At 39.0% G+C, this 17,625-nt stretch overlaps 5 protein-coding genes across 7 annotated transcripts; 3 read left to right on the top strand and 2 right to left on the bottom strand.

Moving 5' to 3' along the window:
* Positions 1 to 588: 588 nt before the first annotated feature.
* Positions 589 to 2,963, top strand: LOC112188415 (thiol protease aleurain). The gene is made up of 8 exons (XM_024327524.2): positions 589 to 840; positions 946 to 1,067; positions 1,193 to 1,308; positions 1,666 to 1,739; positions 1,844 to 2,108; positions 2,215 to 2,346; positions 2,435 to 2,570; positions 2,657 to 2,963. Exons 1-8 carry the CDS (start codon positions 650 to 652, stop codon positions 2,692 to 2,694), a joined length of 1,074 nt encoding a protein of 357 aa, XP_024183292.1. The 5' UTR covers positions 589 to 649; the 3' UTR covers positions 2,695 to 2,963.
* A 1,418-nt stretch (positions 2,964 to 4,381) lies between these two features.
* LOC112188613 (protein FIP1) lies at positions 4,382 to 8,044 on the top strand. The gene is made up of 13 exons (XM_024327765.2): positions 4,382 to 4,587; positions 4,668 to 4,864; positions 4,971 to 5,020; positions 5,314 to 5,380; positions 5,613 to 5,685; positions 5,929 to 5,984; positions 6,314 to 6,410; positions 6,655 to 6,739; positions 6,822 to 6,884; positions 7,064 to 7,123; positions 7,344 to 7,436; positions 7,592 to 7,654; positions 7,748 to 8,044. The coding sequence occupies exons 1-13, from the start codon at positions 4,526 to 4,528 to the stop codon at positions 7,850 to 7,852; spliced, it is 1,071 nt and encodes a 356-aa protein (XP_024183533.1). The 5' UTR covers positions 4,382 to 4,525; the 3' UTR covers positions 7,853 to 8,044.
* Positions 8,045 to 8,547: 503 nt separating this feature from the next.
* LOC112187924 (disease resistance protein RPP2B-like) lies at positions 8,548 to 14,403 on the bottom strand. Of its 3 annotated transcripts, none has more exons than XM_024326892.2 (8): positions 13,996 to 14,403; positions 13,305 to 13,857; positions 13,099 to 13,155; positions 12,334 to 12,975; positions 11,145 to 12,240; positions 10,771 to 11,046; positions 9,591 to 10,664; positions 8,548 to 9,444 (listed from the first exon to the last, which is right to left on the bottom strand). In XM_024326892.2, the coding sequence occupies exons 5-8, from the start codon at positions 11,913 to 11,915 to the stop codon at positions 8,902 to 8,904; spliced, it is 2,664 nt and encodes an 887-aa protein (XP_024182660.1). In that variant the 5' UTR covers positions 11,916 to 12,240; positions 12,334 to 12,975; positions 13,099 to 13,155; positions 13,305 to 13,857; positions 13,996 to 14,403; the 3' UTR covers positions 8,548 to 8,901. The 3 variants fall into 3 exon arrangements, with proteins under 3 accessions (XP_024182660.1, XP_024182659.1, XP_024182658.1); XM_024326891.2 differs by lacking the exon at positions 13,099 to 13,155 and having other exon boundaries at positions 12,334 to 12,768; positions 12,866 to 12,975; XM_024326890.2 differs by lacking the exon at positions 13,099 to 13,155.
* LOC112183608 lies at positions 11,951 to 14,009 on the bottom strand. The gene is made up of 6 exons (XM_024321978.1): positions 13,996 to 14,009; positions 13,305 to 13,857; positions 13,148 to 13,155; positions 12,334 to 12,975; positions 12,126 to 12,240; positions 11,951 to 12,079 (listed from the first exon to the last, which is right to left on the bottom strand). The coding sequence occupies exons 1-6, from the start codon at positions 14,007 to 14,009 to the stop codon at positions 11,951 to 11,953; spliced, it is 1,461 nt and encodes a 486-aa protein (XP_024177746.1).
* A 1,706-nt stretch (positions 14,404 to 16,109) lies between the features above and the next one.
* Positions 16,110 to 17,178, top strand: LOC121051553 (protein FIP1-like). Its single transcript, XM_040514104.1, has 5 exons — positions 16,110 to 16,222; positions 16,350 to 16,409; positions 16,628 to 16,720; positions 16,875 to 16,937; positions 17,031 to 17,178. Exons 3-5 carry the CDS (start codon positions 16,628 to 16,630, stop codon positions 17,133 to 17,135), a joined length of 261 nt encoding a protein of 86 aa, XP_040370038.1. The 5' UTR covers positions 16,110 to 16,222; positions 16,350 to 16,409; the 3' UTR covers positions 17,136 to 17,178.
* Positions 17,179 to 17,625: the final 447 nt, after the last annotated feature.

Genomic DNA, 17,625 nt, shown 5'->3' with positions numbered 1-17,625 from the left:
TGGGTCTATGAAGGGGTCTGCAACGAGAGAGAGAGAGAGAGAGAGAGAGAGAGAGAGAGAGAGAGAGAGAGAGAGAGAGAGAGAGAGAGAGAGAGAGAGTTGAAGCATTAGGTGGCCTTATGAAGACAAAAAATAAAGTGACCTTATGACTAATTAAAGTTACAAAAGATTACTTATGTATAATTTTCTATAGTTAGTTCTTTACAGTCATTCGCCTAAGAATCTGCCCTCTACGACACTCTTAGCCAGACTAATCCTCCTTTTCCCACACTTAAAATCATCCTTTTATATAGTAACAAAGCTGAAAAACCGACTCCCCTTCGGTTCAAAAGCAAGAAAAATCTGCCTCAGGACTGACGTCCTTTCCGGAAATGTCACACAATACAGGCGGTTTTAACAGAGAACATTCTCCCGCCGTTAAACTGCAAAAAGCAAACCTAGGTCATCCCTCACGTCATCCACGACGAACGTTAACCAGAACCCCAAAATTACCAGATACGTATGGAACCAGACAATGTACGCAGTCACAGCAAACGTGGCAAGCTCTGATTAGTTCACCTCCTCCAATAAAAACCCTACTCCTACATATAAAACACAGTTCACTCGCCCCCACGGTTATCGGAGAAGAACATAATCATTACATTAAAACATGGCTCCTCCTCGTTTGACGCTGGTCCTGTCCCTCTTGGCCGTGGTTCTGATCACCTGCGCCGCCTCGAGCTTCGATGAGTCCAACCCCATCCGGTTGGTCCCCGACGGCCTCCGTGAACTGGAGGACCAGGTCGTCCAAGTCCTCGGCCAGGTTTGCCACGTCCGCTCCTTTGCTCGGTTTGCTTACAGGTGAGTGAGAGCCAGAGCCACCGGTTAGTTCTGTCACTGGTTTATCGCCGTCCGATCTTCGTGATCGGTTGAGTTGACTGGTTTTGCCTTTGACTGGTTTTGAAGGTACGAGAAGAGGTACGAGAGCGTGGAGGAGATGAGGCGGCGATTCGAGATTTTCGCCGAGAACAAGAAGCTGATTCGATCCACCAACAGGAAGGGCTTGTCTTACAAGCTCGGTGTTAACCGTAAGTCAACTTTTTCCTTTCATTTCTCTGTTTGTTAAATTAAAAAAAAAAATTGATTATTTTGTGCTTAGTAGACTTGATTTGAGATTTAGGGTTCATTGTTGTTATGGTTGTATTGGTTACAGGCTTTGCTGATTGGACTTGGGAAGAGTTCCAGAGGCATAGGTTGGGGGCTGCTCAGAACTGCTCTGCCACCACTAAGGGCAACCACAAGCTCACCGACGCTGTTCCACCTCTCACGGTAATTCTATACTATTTTTGAGTCACCATAGTGTTGAACCACACCGGTGTTGGATGAATTTGAATGGCCTGATTTAACTTTTCAATGGATTTAGTCTTTGATTGAACCTTAATCTAACTGTTCTAATTTCACTAACGTGGAAGCTAAACAACATGAATTTTCCGGATTTTAAATGTTTTAGAGTTTACAAGATTGCTAGTGGGGGTAAGACTTGATTATATATGAAATTTTGAATTTGTCAATCATTTGCTAAACAAATTTGGAGCCTAGGAGTATTTTATTAGAACTTCTCTGAGTCAAAGCTGAAAATTCCGGTCTCAGATTCTTGTAATGTTAATCCCTTCCTTGTATGTACAGAAAAACTGGAGAGACGAAGGCATAGTCACCCCAGTTAAAGACCAAGGCCACTGTGGATCTTGCTGGACATTCAGGTTGATTAGTTAGCTTAATTTGAGTTTACAGGTTACATAATCCAATTGATGTTTAAATTATACTAGTTCTAATGATCTTCAACTTATATATGACTGTGCTGCAGTACCACTGGAGCTCTTGAGGCAGCTTATGTACAAGCATTTGGCAAGCCAATCTCTCTGTCCGAACAGCAGCTTGTGGATTGTGCCGGAGCTTTCAACAACTTTGGGTGCAGCGGTGGGTTGCCATCTCAAGCCTTTGAGTACATCAAATACAATGGCGGTCTTGACACTGAGCAAGCATATCCTTACACCGCAGTAGATGGTGCCTGTAAATTTTCATCTGAAAATGTCGGTGTCCGAGTCCTCGACTCTGTCAATATTACCCTGGTAAGCCAAAATTGGGTGTCAAAATTCTTGTATTAACTGTGAGCAGAGCAGGCACAACTATTTTTTTGAACTAGATATTCCAACTGAATTCGTTTTGTATATGCAGAATGATGAGGAAGAATTGAAGCACGCAGTTGCATTTGTTAGGCCAGTCAGCGTAGCATTCCAGGTGGTCCAAGATTTCCGATTGTACAAGTCGGGAGTTTACACCAGTGAGACATGCGGCAACACTCCCATGGTCAGTTAAAATTTTCTGATTAGGTGAATGAGAGACTAGTCAAAATGCACTTGTTCTTCACTAATCTGATCCCATTTTTATTTGCCAGGATGTGAACCATGCTGTTCTTGCTGTTGGATATGGAGTGGAAAACGGTGTCCCATACTGGCTTATCAAGAACTCCTGGGGGCAAAGCTGGGGTGACAATGGCTACTTCAAGATGGAGTATGGGAAGAACATGTGTGGTAAGTGATGCTCGAATGAACTGCTATCAATGTGAATTATGTGTTTCTGAGTGCAGCGTTTTATTAATATTATGATTTTGATGCAGGTGTTGCAACTTGTGCTTCCTACCCGGTTGTCGCTTAAGTCTCTTCTCAGAAGCAATGGTGATCGTTATGTGGATAATATGTAATACAAGAATCATCTTGTTTCAGTCTTGGATTTAGTAGGGCTCCAACTTTAAGGTGAAGAAAGGCCACGATGTTGTGGTGATTGTAATGTTTCTCTTGATGCATAGAATAAGTTCAGATTGTACTTATAGCCATTGTAATGCAAACAGCAAAGATCTTGTTTAATTCTCTCAAATGGCGACGCCAAAACATTATCAATAGTACAGTTTTAATACTTAATATTTACTTTTGTTGTTGGTTCTGGAAGTTCAAAACTTATAATGAATTATATCAGTGTTAAACATGCCTCGAAGCAATTTTGGTTGTGAAGTGAATGCCTGTTCAGACTAGCTAACAAAACAAAGACCGAATTTGAAATTCCACGATTTTTAGTAACAAACTTTGTTTCCAAAATTTATGAGCTTGTTTAGCCTTCCATCATTTGAATTGAAGCTCGGACAATACAAGTTCTAAACTAGTTGGAAGGTCTTCCTCTTAATGGTTAGGCTCCCTTCCTTATGGTAATACTACTTTTTGTATTGGTTGAAGTTCAACATGACATTCACTTCACTAACACTCGCATCTTAAATGTGAAACCAAGGCAGAACACAAAAGAATCATGTCAGTATATATCGTTTGGTGAAAGTATTGGCATCAATGGAATTCACACAACAGCATTACAGCAACTTCTTTATAATTCAGTAAAGAATCCAGTTGTGCCAATGATCTTCATGATTTAGAAGAATCATTTGGAAACCAACAAAAGAAACAAGATAATCACAATCACTTGTGCCATAGAGAACTTGATGACGAAGTATTTATATGAACTTGTATATGCACAACAAGCATTTGCTGCAAAGTTATTTCGTGTGTTTATGAAGCACTGAATTTCCCTCCCTCCCATCTCTCTTTCCCTCTCTCCATAGTTGCCTCGCAGGTCAGCCTATTGAAAATAAAATCACTTAGCAGAATGCTGCAAGGCAAATGAAATATACAATCCAGCAAAAAGTCCTAGTTGCCTCCCTCCCATCTCTCTTTGCCGACGACTCTGCGTCTCCATGTCCTGGACGTTGCCTCGCAGGGCAAGGCTATTGAAAAATTAAAACACTGACCAAAGGATGTATGGCAGAATGGCAAATGAAATATAGAATCGAGCAAAAATGACCATGGCCAAAGTACTTAAAAGGCTGTTGGCTCATCCATGCCACTAAACAGAGCACGTTGCATTTAGTATTGGGCGTACAATCATTGCAAGAAGACCTTCTTGCCATGTCCAACCACTGTAACTTAGAATTGTTGCATTTAGTGTTAGTTTGTTTTTGACGGCATTTCTTAAGCTAAAAATGATGATGCCAAATTTGAGACCTTTCAGTAAATTTGAACTATTTTTTCTAAGTAGATATATAACCAACAATTTTTCAAGAAGTTTCACAACTTTCGATAATCGAATAACGGAGCCTCATAAAAAGCAACAACTTTTATTGTATTTTATGGAATGCGACAACTTTTCATCGGTATTTTATGAAATGCTATAACTTTTCATCGGCATTTTATGGACGGCTTATTACATGTGATTCAATGAAAAAATTAAAAATTTTCAAAGGATTGAAAGAGTAAATTATGAAAATTAAAAGGACCTAATGGAAAACGGCAGTTTACCCACATCTCACAAAACAAAAAAGCTCCGTGACACTGAACTCCTTTGAGTTTGAAAGCCCAAAACTTTCCCGAGCGAGATCGCAAATCCAATTTTCCACCAGAAACTTTGAGGTGCCCGGATTCCGATTCCTATTCCAGATTGGAAACAAATGGCAACAGAGCGAGAGAGGCACGCTTCGATGCCCTCAACCTCACCCGAAGACGATGCACTGTAAGTCACTCCACCGCCACCATTTCCCCCCAATTCAAATCCCAATGTTGCTCACTTTCTGTACCCTAATTCCAATCCAGGTTTCTGGATATAATGCACGAGGCTCCGTTGTTCGGCCACCGGAAGTCGCGAAGCCTCTTCGGAAGTGTCTTCTACTTGATCGTACTCGCCGGTTACGCTTCTGTCGCCGTCGCTTCGATGTGGATATTCAAGCCTATTCACGAATATATATCCCAAGTGCTTTGCAGCTGCAACGTTCTTCTTCTAGTTCTCACAGGTTTTGGTTACTCTTTTTTTTTGATGTGGGGTTTCTGAAATTTTGTAGCTTTTAGCTGATTTCATATCAAAGTTTCGATCTTTGATGCTGTGGTTAACTTTTGCAGGCATCTTTCAGCAGTATTTGGTTTACCAGGTGCAGAAAATACGGTTACAGGTAACGGTTTAGTTCTGTTAGATTTTCGATTTTACTAGTGTGGGACCAGCATTATACAGAATCACATCAAGAATAGATCATACTACTTGAAAATTGGAATTGCTCTTTGAATTGTGTTTGTGCATCAAGACCACAAGTTCATGTGTGGGAGGGAGTGATTCTGATGATTGAATTCAGTTTCTGTTTCTATTCTGGTTGAGTAGTAGTTTACCGTGTTGTGATGCTAATTGTGTTTGGTTTGTAGGCTGCGAGTTACATGATTTGTTAACCATGAGATGCACATTCTTTTGTAGGGTTATTATAGCTTCAGCCAGAAGTTGAAGCATATTGTTCGCCTACCTTTTGCAGCTACTGCATATGGTGTGTACTCTGCCTTAGAGTTATTTCTTTGTTCTTTTCATCATTTGAAATGTTTAGTGCTGGCTCCCTTTTTATTTTTTTTATTTTTATTTTTTATCATCTTGCAAAGACAAAAGCATATTGGAGTATTACACACAGTTTCCAGTTATCTGTGAGTATTGTTACCTGGCAACTTTTTTCTCATCATTGTTTGTGACTGATTCTGTCTCTGAATATCTTGCTTGAATGTTAGGAACTGCTGCGATGTTACTGTTCATGGTCTGGAAACCCCACATCAATTTCCTTTCTCTACCATCAATATTGAGGTATACAAATCACCATTTCTATTATGAAGCTGGGACTTCTTTATCACAGTCTGTTGCTCTCATCCCTTTTCAAAAACATTTATAATGTGGCCAGAATATGAGCTGGTTTTCAGATCTCGCCCATATCTATTGATATTCACAGTTTCTTGTTTAGTACGATGTAGACTTTGTACAAGTCTATTATGACAAGTAGTTTTGTGAACTGGTCCATGACTGAATATTGTTTATCCATAATATTTTCAGGGTTATTATGGTAGTTGAAGCAATATGTGCCGGAACTTTTATTAGTCTATATATTGGTGAGTTTATTTGTGCATCTTGATTATGAAACTTGGAGTATTGTCACATTAGTTAGTGGAGCCAACTTTCTTGGTTGTCACTTGTGGATTAGAGACCTGGAGTGTCATCTGGTCTTATTTAGAGACTTGAAAACCCCTATATCCCCTAGTTTGATGTTCAATGACATTTTCGGTTAGAATTATTAATGGTGAGGAGGAGAAAAATAGGTCCTTATACTCAATAGTGCATTTGATCCAAAGCAGTTCTCCACCAAGCATGCCTGCATACAGAGCATAAGCTCTTAATTTGATGGAGGTTAAATCTCATTTTATTGCTTTTCTGTTTCCAGGTTATGTTCATCAGTACAACTCATTAAATTCCCAGCCTGATGTCTTAAAGTCATTATATTCTCCTCTTCAACCCTCAAGTTCTTTGGAAGGTTTGAGGTAATCATACTTATTTAGTTATTTTCTTGTGATGCCACACAATCTTGCTTCCTACCTTTCTTCCATTCCTATTGGCATCCATCACTATAATTTCTGATAGTTCATAGCCAGAAGATATGTCTCTTAGTTGATGTTACTGGAAGCTGCTATAGATGCATCCTAGTGGAAGAACTTGCATTTTGCTCATGCATACTAATATTCCTGTTCAAACTTATGCAATGTGTGGGCTAAATTATATTGATAGGTATCATGATGTTGGTCGACTTTCTGATCAACAAATGGCTTTGTTGCAATATCAACGTGAAAATCTCCATTTTTTGAGTGAAGAGGTACTTCTGAAAATGTTTTCATTACATGCTAATATTCTATACATGTCGTAATGAACATATACCTAACATATATTTATTGCAGATCCTTCGATTGCAAGAGTCCTTAAGTAAATATGAACGGTCTAGTGATGGTAGTACACCTCAGGTAATTGATTACTACTAGTGCTGACCAGAGTTATACATTTCTTGATGATTGCATAGATATATACTTAATGGTTCTCTAATTTGAGTAGAAGACGTAGATAGGTGTGGAAATTTTATCTTGTTAATCAAATTGTTATTTCTAAAAACAGCCAGAATAATGTGTACTTGGTCATATTGCAGGTTGATCTTGCTCATCTATTGGCAGCACGTGATCAGGAATTACGGACACTTTCTGCTGAGGTAATATCCAATGCCAAGCAGAGTTTGTCTTTTTAGTCTTTGAAAAATAAAAGGTAGTTTTATTCTATTCACTCAGTCATCTAGCCTGTATCTTCTGACTGAATTGTTTCAATTTTTTGTTTCCTGTTTTTCTTCGACTGCTACCCATTATCTTAGACACCATTGCACATTGCAATTTCAAGCTTAAAAGGTTTACTTGAGAGATATTTTCACATTGCAGATGAATCAACTGCAGTCTGAGCTACGGCTTGCTCGTTCTTTGATAGCTGAGAGGGATACTGAAATCCAGCAAGTCCGAACAACCAACAATCAGGTCTATACAACAGTATATATTTTGTTTAAATTTGTCTGAGAATGTTTTGCTATTCAACCACACATGTTTTGTTCTATGTGCCCTCATATTCCTGTATTGTCCAAGTTCTTTTCCGTTTTCTTATCTTTAACTGTAGTATGCTAATCCTTGAACAGTACGTGGAGGAGAATGAAAGATTGAGAGCTATTTTAGGAGAATGGAGTACCCGAGCAGCAAAGGTATTGTTATCTTGACTCCATTATATATGAACCATCAAGTTTGTAATTGCACAATGTTTGCTAACATAAATTTTCTGATTTGGGATATTAAAGCTTGAACGAGCATTAGAAGCTGAGCGGATGTCCAATCTTGAACTACAAAAGAAGATCCCCACTCTCAGAAACCAACCGCAATCGTCAGCTGAACCAACCAAGTAGACGTGGATATTTGTAATTCTCACTGTATTCTTTTACTTTTTTAGTTTAGAAAACAAAACCTAGGAAGAAAAATGGAAAAGAGGGATTACACGTGTAAATAACATTTGTGAAGAGGAAGAGCTTTGAACTCATTTTCAAAAAGAAAGCCTTTGCACCCAAGAGAGTTTAATTTATGAAAATGTTAACAAGATATTTGTTGGAGTACTTGGTAAAAGTATGCTTTTGAGGTAGAGACCTTGGGGTTTTGATAGAGAGGTGGTGAACCCAAGCTTGGCATTCGACTTGGTTGAGTTCTGCGGCGCCTTAGAACTGCAGGTGTCGCTTGTCACACCTTATCCGTCTCACTCAAGAGGTTGTTTGTGCCTCTCCATTTTCAGCACTCGCTTGCTTATCTCTGCTCCCTGCTTTAGCTTGTCTACAACACCCCTTGTCTACAACCCCTGTGGAGCTTGGTCATTAGTTTTCGGGTTTGACCTGATCAGAGTCGTTTGCTAGGAATATTTAAGTCAGGGAGTTGTGTAAAAGGAGTTTGGTTGGTGTGGCCTAACCTCTTAATCCTGGTCCTTTTTCTTTTCTTTATTAAGCGTTTTCATAACAAACAAAAAAATGGAGGAAATCTTGGAAATCATCTTCACAAGTCAAGATTCGAACTACAGAGCAAAAACGAAATGCTTCCATAGAATAGCCTGCAGGTATTTTGACAACTAAAATTCGAACTAGATGTTACACAACTAAAATTAGTTATTTTGACACTTAACGTTTCAACACATTTACCACTGCACTCTGCAGGTAATTAGAAGTGTAATACAAACATAAAACTGAGTGTCAAAATCACTTTCCAAGATTATAGTTTTTGAAACTTATGCAGCAAGATCAATAGGTATCCAAAATCTAATAATCAAGGTGAAAGAAACTAAAGTGAGGCTCCATGTAAAAGATGAGGCAAGAGAGCTCCAGAAAGTAACTAATGCTGATTGCAGAGGTCCAAATGAAGAGAAGACGAGCCACTGACGATTCTGCAATTCACCAATGGAATATTCAACGGTTCTTTAAGGTGAAAGTGCTTCAATCCTGCTGTTGGAGTGATTCATTGTTTTGATCATCTCTTGCACATCTTGTTCATATATCGGACGGACACCACATCTTTCCACCTTCAGGCCAGGCCCTTTGGTTTCAAATAAGAACTCAATCTGATTGCTAGTCTTCCACTCTGTACCAAAGTAATCGCAGGGAACATAGAATAGCCAAATGTGATGAGACTCAACCCGGCAAAATTCTTCACTAAAGCGAAACGCAGGTTGTCTGCCACACACTTCTAGTTCTCTTCCATTGACTTTCAGGCAACATACCAGATGATGTGTAGCTTTAAATGTCTTGAATTGATCTGTGTTGAGTTCATTAATGTGATGGTGCTCATGGAGTCTAAACACAACACAGAGAGCAAAACCCATCAAAGATTTGGTATCCCAGAAATCGAAATCTGGCCTTTGCCTATGACTTAACGAAACTCCAGGCCTTCCATGGCTGAACCAGCTGGGAATTATCCCTCCAGGAAGTACAACTTGAAAAGTTTGCTTTGCATTAGAGATGCCCTGTGTCATGATTCATGAAAATATAGGAGGGTAATTGATTAATACAGGTGTGGTTTTGGTCAACAATGAATTAATGTCAGTGTATATATATCAATATATATGTGTTAAAACACTCACACCGGCCTACAAAGAAGAGATAGAAGTACCTGGCAAAGGAATAACTTCAGCATTTCAATTGACATGCTATTGCAGCCTTGATAGTCCTTTATTTTGAAGCAGTTGATGAAATTCAAATATGATATGTTCAATCTATCAAAATTGAATGCATGAAGCAACATTTCCAGTGAAGAACAACCATCTGCTCTTATATCCAATGTACTATTTGAAGGAAGGCCAGACAAGTCTTGAAGACTCATGCAGTTTTCCAAGTTAATCTTCTCTAGTTTCAAACATGATCTGATGCCTGGGGGAAGCTTAGAAAAATTATTTCCACTGAGATTTAATGCCAGTAAAGAGGGAAAGTAGCCGAAGTTGTTGGCAAATGCTGTATCACCAAGATTGCAGTTACTTAGGTTTAGATCTGTTAAATTACAAAGACCAAATAAAGGCAACCGCATGCTCAGTGATCTGTTCATTCTTTGCTCTGTAGAGCTACACAGATCAGATACAGACAACGGCATACTAGTTGGTTCTGTATCGTCGCTTTGCATCCATACAGAAGACAAGGACCATGAGAAATATTCCCAAACCACTTCACAACCGTGTCTTAAAAGATCCTTCCATTCTGTTACACTGGCATGGCTTTGGCCAAGTTTCAAGCATCCAGAAAGATTCAGCTTTTTAAGAGACTTCAACGAATGAATTGTGCTCGGAAGTGAAACAAGGTCTTTGCAGTTGCTTAGATCCAAAGAAGCAAGGCCACTGAGGTGTTCAATTGAGGAAGGTAGTTCTTTTATGGCAGTCTTGTCGAGACAAAGCGTCGACAAGTGTTTCATATTTTCAACAAACTCAGGGATCTTCTTAACTTTTGAGCAGCCAGAAAGAATAAAAGTTTCAAGAGACTGTGATTCGATTTTACCTGGCAGGCCCTCAAGACTTTTGCAGTCTTTAAGATTCAGTACAACAAGCCTCTTGAGAAATCGAAGGGATTGATGAACTCGTGTCAGATTTATGCATCCTTCAAGATCTAATGTCTCAAGATTTTGAACGCCCGTGAAGTCTGGCGTTTTGACAATGTTATGGGAATGGCAGAGTTTGAGGAGCTTCAACTTGTCCAAACACTGCTCAATACGCAATTATACAAACTATCAAAACCATGACTTACCACGTATAAATCAAATTGCTTTAGAATATAAAATAACAGTAGGCCGTTGCTAACAGTCATACCTGTTTTCCCTTCCAAAGCTGATCAATGTTGCTGTGGCACAAGTTAAGTTCAATAAGTTCATCTGGTTTGAAATTTTGTGGGAGAGATCTTAAGGGGTACCCAATCCATTCCACAAGTCTCAAGGAGCTAGAAAGACAAGTGAGGCCCTTCGAGAGATTGACATTATGAATATGGAGAAGAGTAAGTTTAGACAAATTTGAGAAGGCTTCTGGGTGCCAATGAGCCATTTCTAATTCAGGCAAGTCCATTACAATGCCTTGAATTGCATCTGTTCCCTATTTACAAAAGAACAAGAATAATAAGTTCACTGTATAATACAAAGAATACCACAGGACATAACAGATTATTCGAATAAAATGAAAATATCTCTTACCTCATTTTTCTTCAGCACGTTGTGTATGTCTTCATGTGACCATAGTCTACTACGTTTGCCTGGCTCTTTAGGGGACTCTTGACGAACTATTTCCCTTCCCATTTCTTGTAGCAAATCATGCATGCAGATTTCGTTGTTTGAAATAGTAATGAGAGATTTATCAACAAGAACTCTTAAATTAATATCAGGGTGAAGCTGACAATAGTCTAGTATTTCTGTCACACGATTCCTATCCTTGCCCTTATAAAAACAAGCAATATGTAGGAATACTTCTTTTTCTATTTCCCTTAGTCCATCAAAACTTATATGAAGCACATCAGTGATACTTTTTTCAGGTGTTTTCTTGAGCATATCTATTGCACTTCTCCATTCATTGGTGCTTTTACCATACAGAAAGCAACCCATAACCACAAGAGCCAAGGGAAGTCCATGAGCATAGGTTAAAATGCTGTGGCATAGCTCCAAATAATTTTCAGGCGGGGGAATTTTCTTAAAAGCCTTTAAACTCATAAGTTGAAGTGCTTCATTAGGATCTAACACAGTAGCCTGATAGACAGCATCAACACCATGCGTGTTCAGCAGATGAATATCTGTGCTTGTTATGATAATTCTACTGCCCGGACCGAACCAGTTAGGATGTCCAGCTAGTTTTTCTAATTGTGTCAATTGATCCACATCATCAAGAACAAGAAGCACCCTTATTCTCCACAGGCATTTTTGTATCATAGCAGCACCATTATATTCATCCTCTACATTTCCAGTTTTTTCCATGAGGATCCTGGAAAGAAGTTTTTCTTGCAAGGAAACTAGGCCATCTTTTTTAGAAAATTCTCTAACATTAGAAAGACAGCATCTACCGTCAAAATCTTCACAAATTCGATCAGAAACAGCTCGAGCAAGGGTTGTCTTTCCAATTCCTCACATTCCATGGATCCCTATAATTCGCACACCATTAAACCATGGACATATGTGATTATGTACAAGATCTTCAACGCGGCGATCCATTCCTACGAAGCCCTTGTCAACATTCGAACATGTGTATGACATATGTTTTTCTGTTGCGCGAACAATATGTCTGATGGCATTTGCCTCATCACTGACAAAAAGAATTGTTTTAGCATGTTATGCAAAATGCAAAAGTAAATGAAAAATGTCGTCAGACATCTGGCGAGAATTAGTAGTTACTCACATGCCATCTTCAACAACAAATCCTGAAAGATTGGCCAGGTTTGTCAAAGCATCGCTCCATTCCTGTACTTTGCTCTCTTTCCCTTCTAATTCACGTTCAGTGGAGGCCTGCAAGAACTTCCCCTCATTTTTCTGCCTCAAAAAATTCTTCCGTATAACAGAAGGCTGCAGTTGGTAAAAGACTGGCATGACCACTTGTGCCATATCTTGTCTGCATTGCATAATCTTCAGCAGCTCATTCAAGCACCATGTTGAAGAACCATAGTTTCGTGAAAGAATGACAAGCGCAACTTTTGAATCCTCAATAGCTTTCAAAAGTTCTGGAGAAATGGATCTTCCTCTCTCAAGCCTTATGTCATCCTTAAAGGTGACAATTCCATTCCGCTCTAATGCAGCATGTAAGTGGCTCACAAAATTCGAGCGCGTGTCTTCCCCTCTGAAACTCAAAAAGACATCGTATTTGTGTGATTTGTGAGGAAAGGAAGAAGATGACGGCTGGAAGGACTCATATTTGATGTGATTGTGTAACAAACCATTAACGAGGTGATCTGTGCCTAGGAAGCTCTTGTCAACATTTGAACCTTTATAAGATACATGTTTTGCTGTTGCAGAAATGATACTTTTGATGACATTTGCCTCGTCCCTGACAGAAAGATCGCAAAAGTAAAAAATCGAAAGGTGTTAAAGTTAGTCAGAGTTTAATTACAAATAATAAAACAAACAAAGAAATTCAAAAGTAAACTGCAAATGCTAATTTGACATTGACATCAATTGAAATAATTAATCTGACTGTCAGTTGGTAGTCCAGACCAAACAAGGATATCTGATCCAAATTCAAGCATAACAGTCAATTTGTTTGTTAAACCTTCCAGATCACTAAACAAGAGCCGAGTACATTGTTTTTGTTTTTCAAATTAGAAAACACTTGAGATATAATAGTACGTATAAGAAAAGCAGAGAGCAGTTACTCACATTCCATCTTGAAGAACGTAGCCGGAAAGGTTGGCCAACCTTGCCAAAGCAGCGGTCCTTTTTCAAATATTTCCCATTGTCCTTGTTCTGCATATAGATGCCCCGTACAACAGAAGCCGGGATATTGTAAAAGATGGGCAGTACTAGTTGCCCCATATCTTGTCTGCACTCTAGAATCTTCACTAGCTCATCCACGCACCATGTTGCCGTACCATAGTCTCGTGAAAAAATGACAAGGGCAACTTTTGAGTCCTCGATAGCTTTTGAAACTAGTTGTGGATCAGAACTAGGGAATTCCCCTCTGTCACGCCTTTGGTCATCTTTAAAGGAGACCAATCCACTCCGATCTAATGCTGCATATAGATGGCTCACAAAACTCGAGACGGTGTGTTCGTTACTGAAACTTAGGAAAACATCGTATCTGTACGACCCAGGGGACTCACTGCTACTAGTATCCTCATATTCGTTGTCTATGTCGTCGTCACGGTCAAGGTGCTGGTCACCACGGAAATAATAGTTAAGGTGCTCATCCGCGAAGGTGCAGGCAACAGTCCTGCGTTCATCGCCAAAAGTGACAAACAAAATTTTTCAAGACAATGAAAAATGGATCGCACGACACCCGAGGCAGTGCGATCCCGATCCGGATCGTGAGATTTATCCATCTAAAATTCCAAAGTGCAAAAAAACTTACCGGTATCTTGCCATCAGATACATATCAACATGTGGGATTTCAGATCGCCATCGAGAGAGAGAATTTCAGATCGAAATCGAGAGAAAGCTCTAGATCTTGTCATGATAATAACGAATCTGGCCATCTTGGATTTCAAATCGAGATCGCGAAGAAGTTTTTCGGTTCGAGTTTTTGGGAACAGACCAATTCCTTTCTGATTCTGGAAAAAAAAAAAAAAAAAAAAAGAAGCAATCTTTGAAGACGATGAACGAATGAAGATGAGCTATTTGAGGCATTTGACAGTTTTGGGAGATCTGTCAAATTTGACAGATTAGAGCATCTTCAATGGAGTTTTCTTTTTGCTTGTGTCAAATTCAAATTTGACATGTGACATGGCAGCCTTCAGTTTTGCCTAATCTTATTCCAACCGATATGTCAAAATTGTATGTTGTTTTAATATATTTTATTCTATTTATTTTGTTTTTCTCAGATCTCATCCTCATATCTTTCTCTGTTCTTCTGTTTCATTCAGTATCTTCTTTCTTTTCTCTCTCTGTAATCAAGCCCCACCCATCTACCCACTGATCAATCTTCCTTTCTATAATCAAATGGTACCCAACTACGATCTTCTTTACTCTTCTCTTTGTTTATGTTTTCTGCAAAATTTTCCATCTAACCTGCAATGACATTAAAACTAGTTCTCTCAAAGTTCAGGCATGCCCTTCCTTGTTTTGGCATCATACGTCTTCTCTAACACAAGATTCATAGGAGTATCATTTGAACCAACTGCAACCAAATCAAGTGGTACCCGACTATTCTTCCCATATCAATCAAAATTTGCTTGATTCTCAGCTTTATGTTCTACGCCTTCACGAATTCCAGATCTCAAATTGCCATTCCATCAAAGCCCAGAAGCATTCATGAAGGTTTTTTATGAGTTGCTTTGGTCTAGGTAGGATGTGAGAGAGAGAGAGAGAGAGAGAGAGAGAGGAGAGAGATTTGCATATCCCCTTCTGTTTCTACTTTCTTCCTCCATCTTCCTTCCCACTAGGATGAACTATTCTTATACGTACTGAGATTGATTGCTTTTTCCTACTAGGATGAGAATGATGAATCTGGGTGTTCTAAGATAGTTGTTCTAATTGGTGATTTTATTGGATCAGATTGTATTTGCTTGGGTTTAAGCAATTGGGTCAAAGAACTAGGTTTAAGCAGCTGCAATGAACTGGGTTTCTTGCAAATCGATCATTGCAATAAACTGGATTGATTGCAATTAGGGAATGGGTTTTCAAAACTCGAATCTGTTGTACAAGTTTAGAAGCTTATTGAGATTGGGGAAATTTGATTTGGCATGGGTTTTCTAAAAACAATTTTGGTAGGCTGCTATCACACTGGAAGTCTGGTTCTGGCTTCTGGGTATGAAGAAAGAGAGAGAGAGAGACGAGAGAGAAGGAGAGAGAAAGAATAAAAAAAGAAAAGACAGAAAGGTTTGGATCTGTCAAATTTGACAGATTTGTTTGATATGTCAAATCCACGTAGGATTTGACAGATCTATTGGAGTTGAGTTGTTGTGTCATTTCTTACCGTTGTCTTGTCCATCTGGCAAAAGGCCTATCCGTTGGAGATGGTCTTAGGTTGATATGTCAAATACACGTAGGATTTGACAAATTTGTTGGAGTTGGTTTCACAGGCCTTATGTTACCGTTGGAGCTCCACGGTGGATTTTGACACCACAGTTGGAGATGGTCTTAAAACATCAAAATAAAAGCCCAAGTCAAATTTTAGGGCTGGCATTTTCAGCCGAGTCAAACCAGCCAGCCGTGTTCGAGCCGAGTCAAAGAATTCGGTAGCCGAACTATTGGTACCGTATTACCGAATCGAGATACAGCTGACGGTACGGTATTGGTATTGATTTTTAGAAAAATACGGTATACTGTACCGAACTGTATATAATATATATATTATTTATTTATTTATTTATATTTTTATATCTATTGATCTGAACCGCTGATTATTAATAGTTTTATTGCATATTAAATTATAACCGTTGGATTAAACTAAAACTTTCCAAACCCTGAGGGTGGATTCAGAAAGATCATTCAGTCCCTCACAGCCTCACTCTCGAGTCTCTCTCAGACTCAAACCCTCTCCACCTCTCGTTGACTCGATCTCTCCTTCGAAGTCCGAACTATCCAAGAATCAAACACAGAAAGTGTTAATCTGTTCATTCAAATCGTGTCTACGGCCGGTGAGTCTTCTCTTTTGGTTAATTTTTGTTAGAAGCTCTTGGATTCATTCAATTCATGTTCTAAGTTGAGTGATTTCTAATGTTTTTGACTTTTTGTTGTTTTGCATCTTACTTGGTCATTTTGCAGGTTGATCTTGCTCATCTATTGGCAGCTCGTGATCAGGAATTACGGACACTTTCTGCTGAGGTAATATCCAATGCCAAGCAGAGTTTGTCTTTTTAGTCTTTGAAAAATAAAAGGTAGATTTATTCTATTCACTCAGTCATCTAGCTTGTATCTTCTGACTGAATTGTTTCAATTTTTCGTTTCCTGTTTTCTTCTACTGCTACTTATTATCTTAGACACAATTGCACTTGCAATTTCAAGCTTAAAAGGTTTACTTGAGTGATATTTTCACATTGCAGATGAATCAACTGCAGACTGAGCTACGGCTTGCTCGTTCTTTGATAGCTGAGAGGGATACTGAAATCCAGCAAGTCCGAACAACCAACAATCAGGTCTATACAATACTAAATATCTTGTTTAAATTTGTCTGAGAATGTTTTGCTATTCAATCACACATGTTTTGTTCTATGTGCCTTCATATTCCTGTATTGTCGCAGTTCTTTCCCGTTTTCTTATCTTAACTGTAGTAAACTAATACTTGAACAGTACGTGGAGGAGAATGAAAGATTGAGAGCTATTTTAGGAGAATGGAGTACCCGAGCAGCAAAGGTATTGTCATCTTGACTCCATTATATGTGAATCATCAACATTGTCATTGCACAATGTTTGCTAACATAAATTTTCTGATTTGGGATATTAAAGCTTGAACGAGCATTAGAAGCTGAGCGGATGTCCAATCTTGAACTACAAAAGAAGATCCCAACTCTCAGAAACCAATCGCAATCGTCAGCTGAATCAAGCAAGTAGACGTGGATATTTGTAATTCTCATTGTATTCTATTACTTTTTTAGTTTAGAAAACAAAACTTAGGGGAAAAAAATGGAAAAGAGGGTTTACACGTGTAAATAACATTTGTGAAGAGGAAGAGCTTTCAACTCATTTTCAAAAAAGAAAGGCTTTGCACCCAAGAAAGTTTAATTTATGAAATAGAACTTAAATGTCAACAAGATATTTGTTGGAGTACTTGGTAAAAGTATGCTTTTGGGGTAGAGACCTTGGGGTTTTGATAGACTGGTGGTGAAGCCAACCTCGGCATTCGACTTAGTTGAGTTCTGCGGCGGCCTTAGAACTGCGGGTGTCGTTTGTCACACCTTCTCCGTCTCACTCAAGAGGTTGTTTGTGCCTCTCCATTTTCAGCACTCGCTTGCTTATCTCTGCTCCCTGCTTTAGCTTGTCTACAGCACCCCTTGTCTACAACCCCTGTGGAGCTTGGTCATTAGTTTTTGGGTTTGACCCG

Source organism: Rosa chinensis, chromosome 2 (assembly GCF_002994745.2).
Source record: "Rosa chinensis cultivar Old Blush chromosome 2, RchiOBHm-V2, whole genome shotgun sequence".
Taxonomy (NCBI): Eukaryota; Viridiplantae; Streptophyta; class Magnoliopsida; order Rosales; family Rosaceae; genus Rosa; species Rosa chinensis.
Note: the sequence above shows the minus strand (reverse complement) of the source record. Positions and strands in the feature narration are given on the sequence as shown.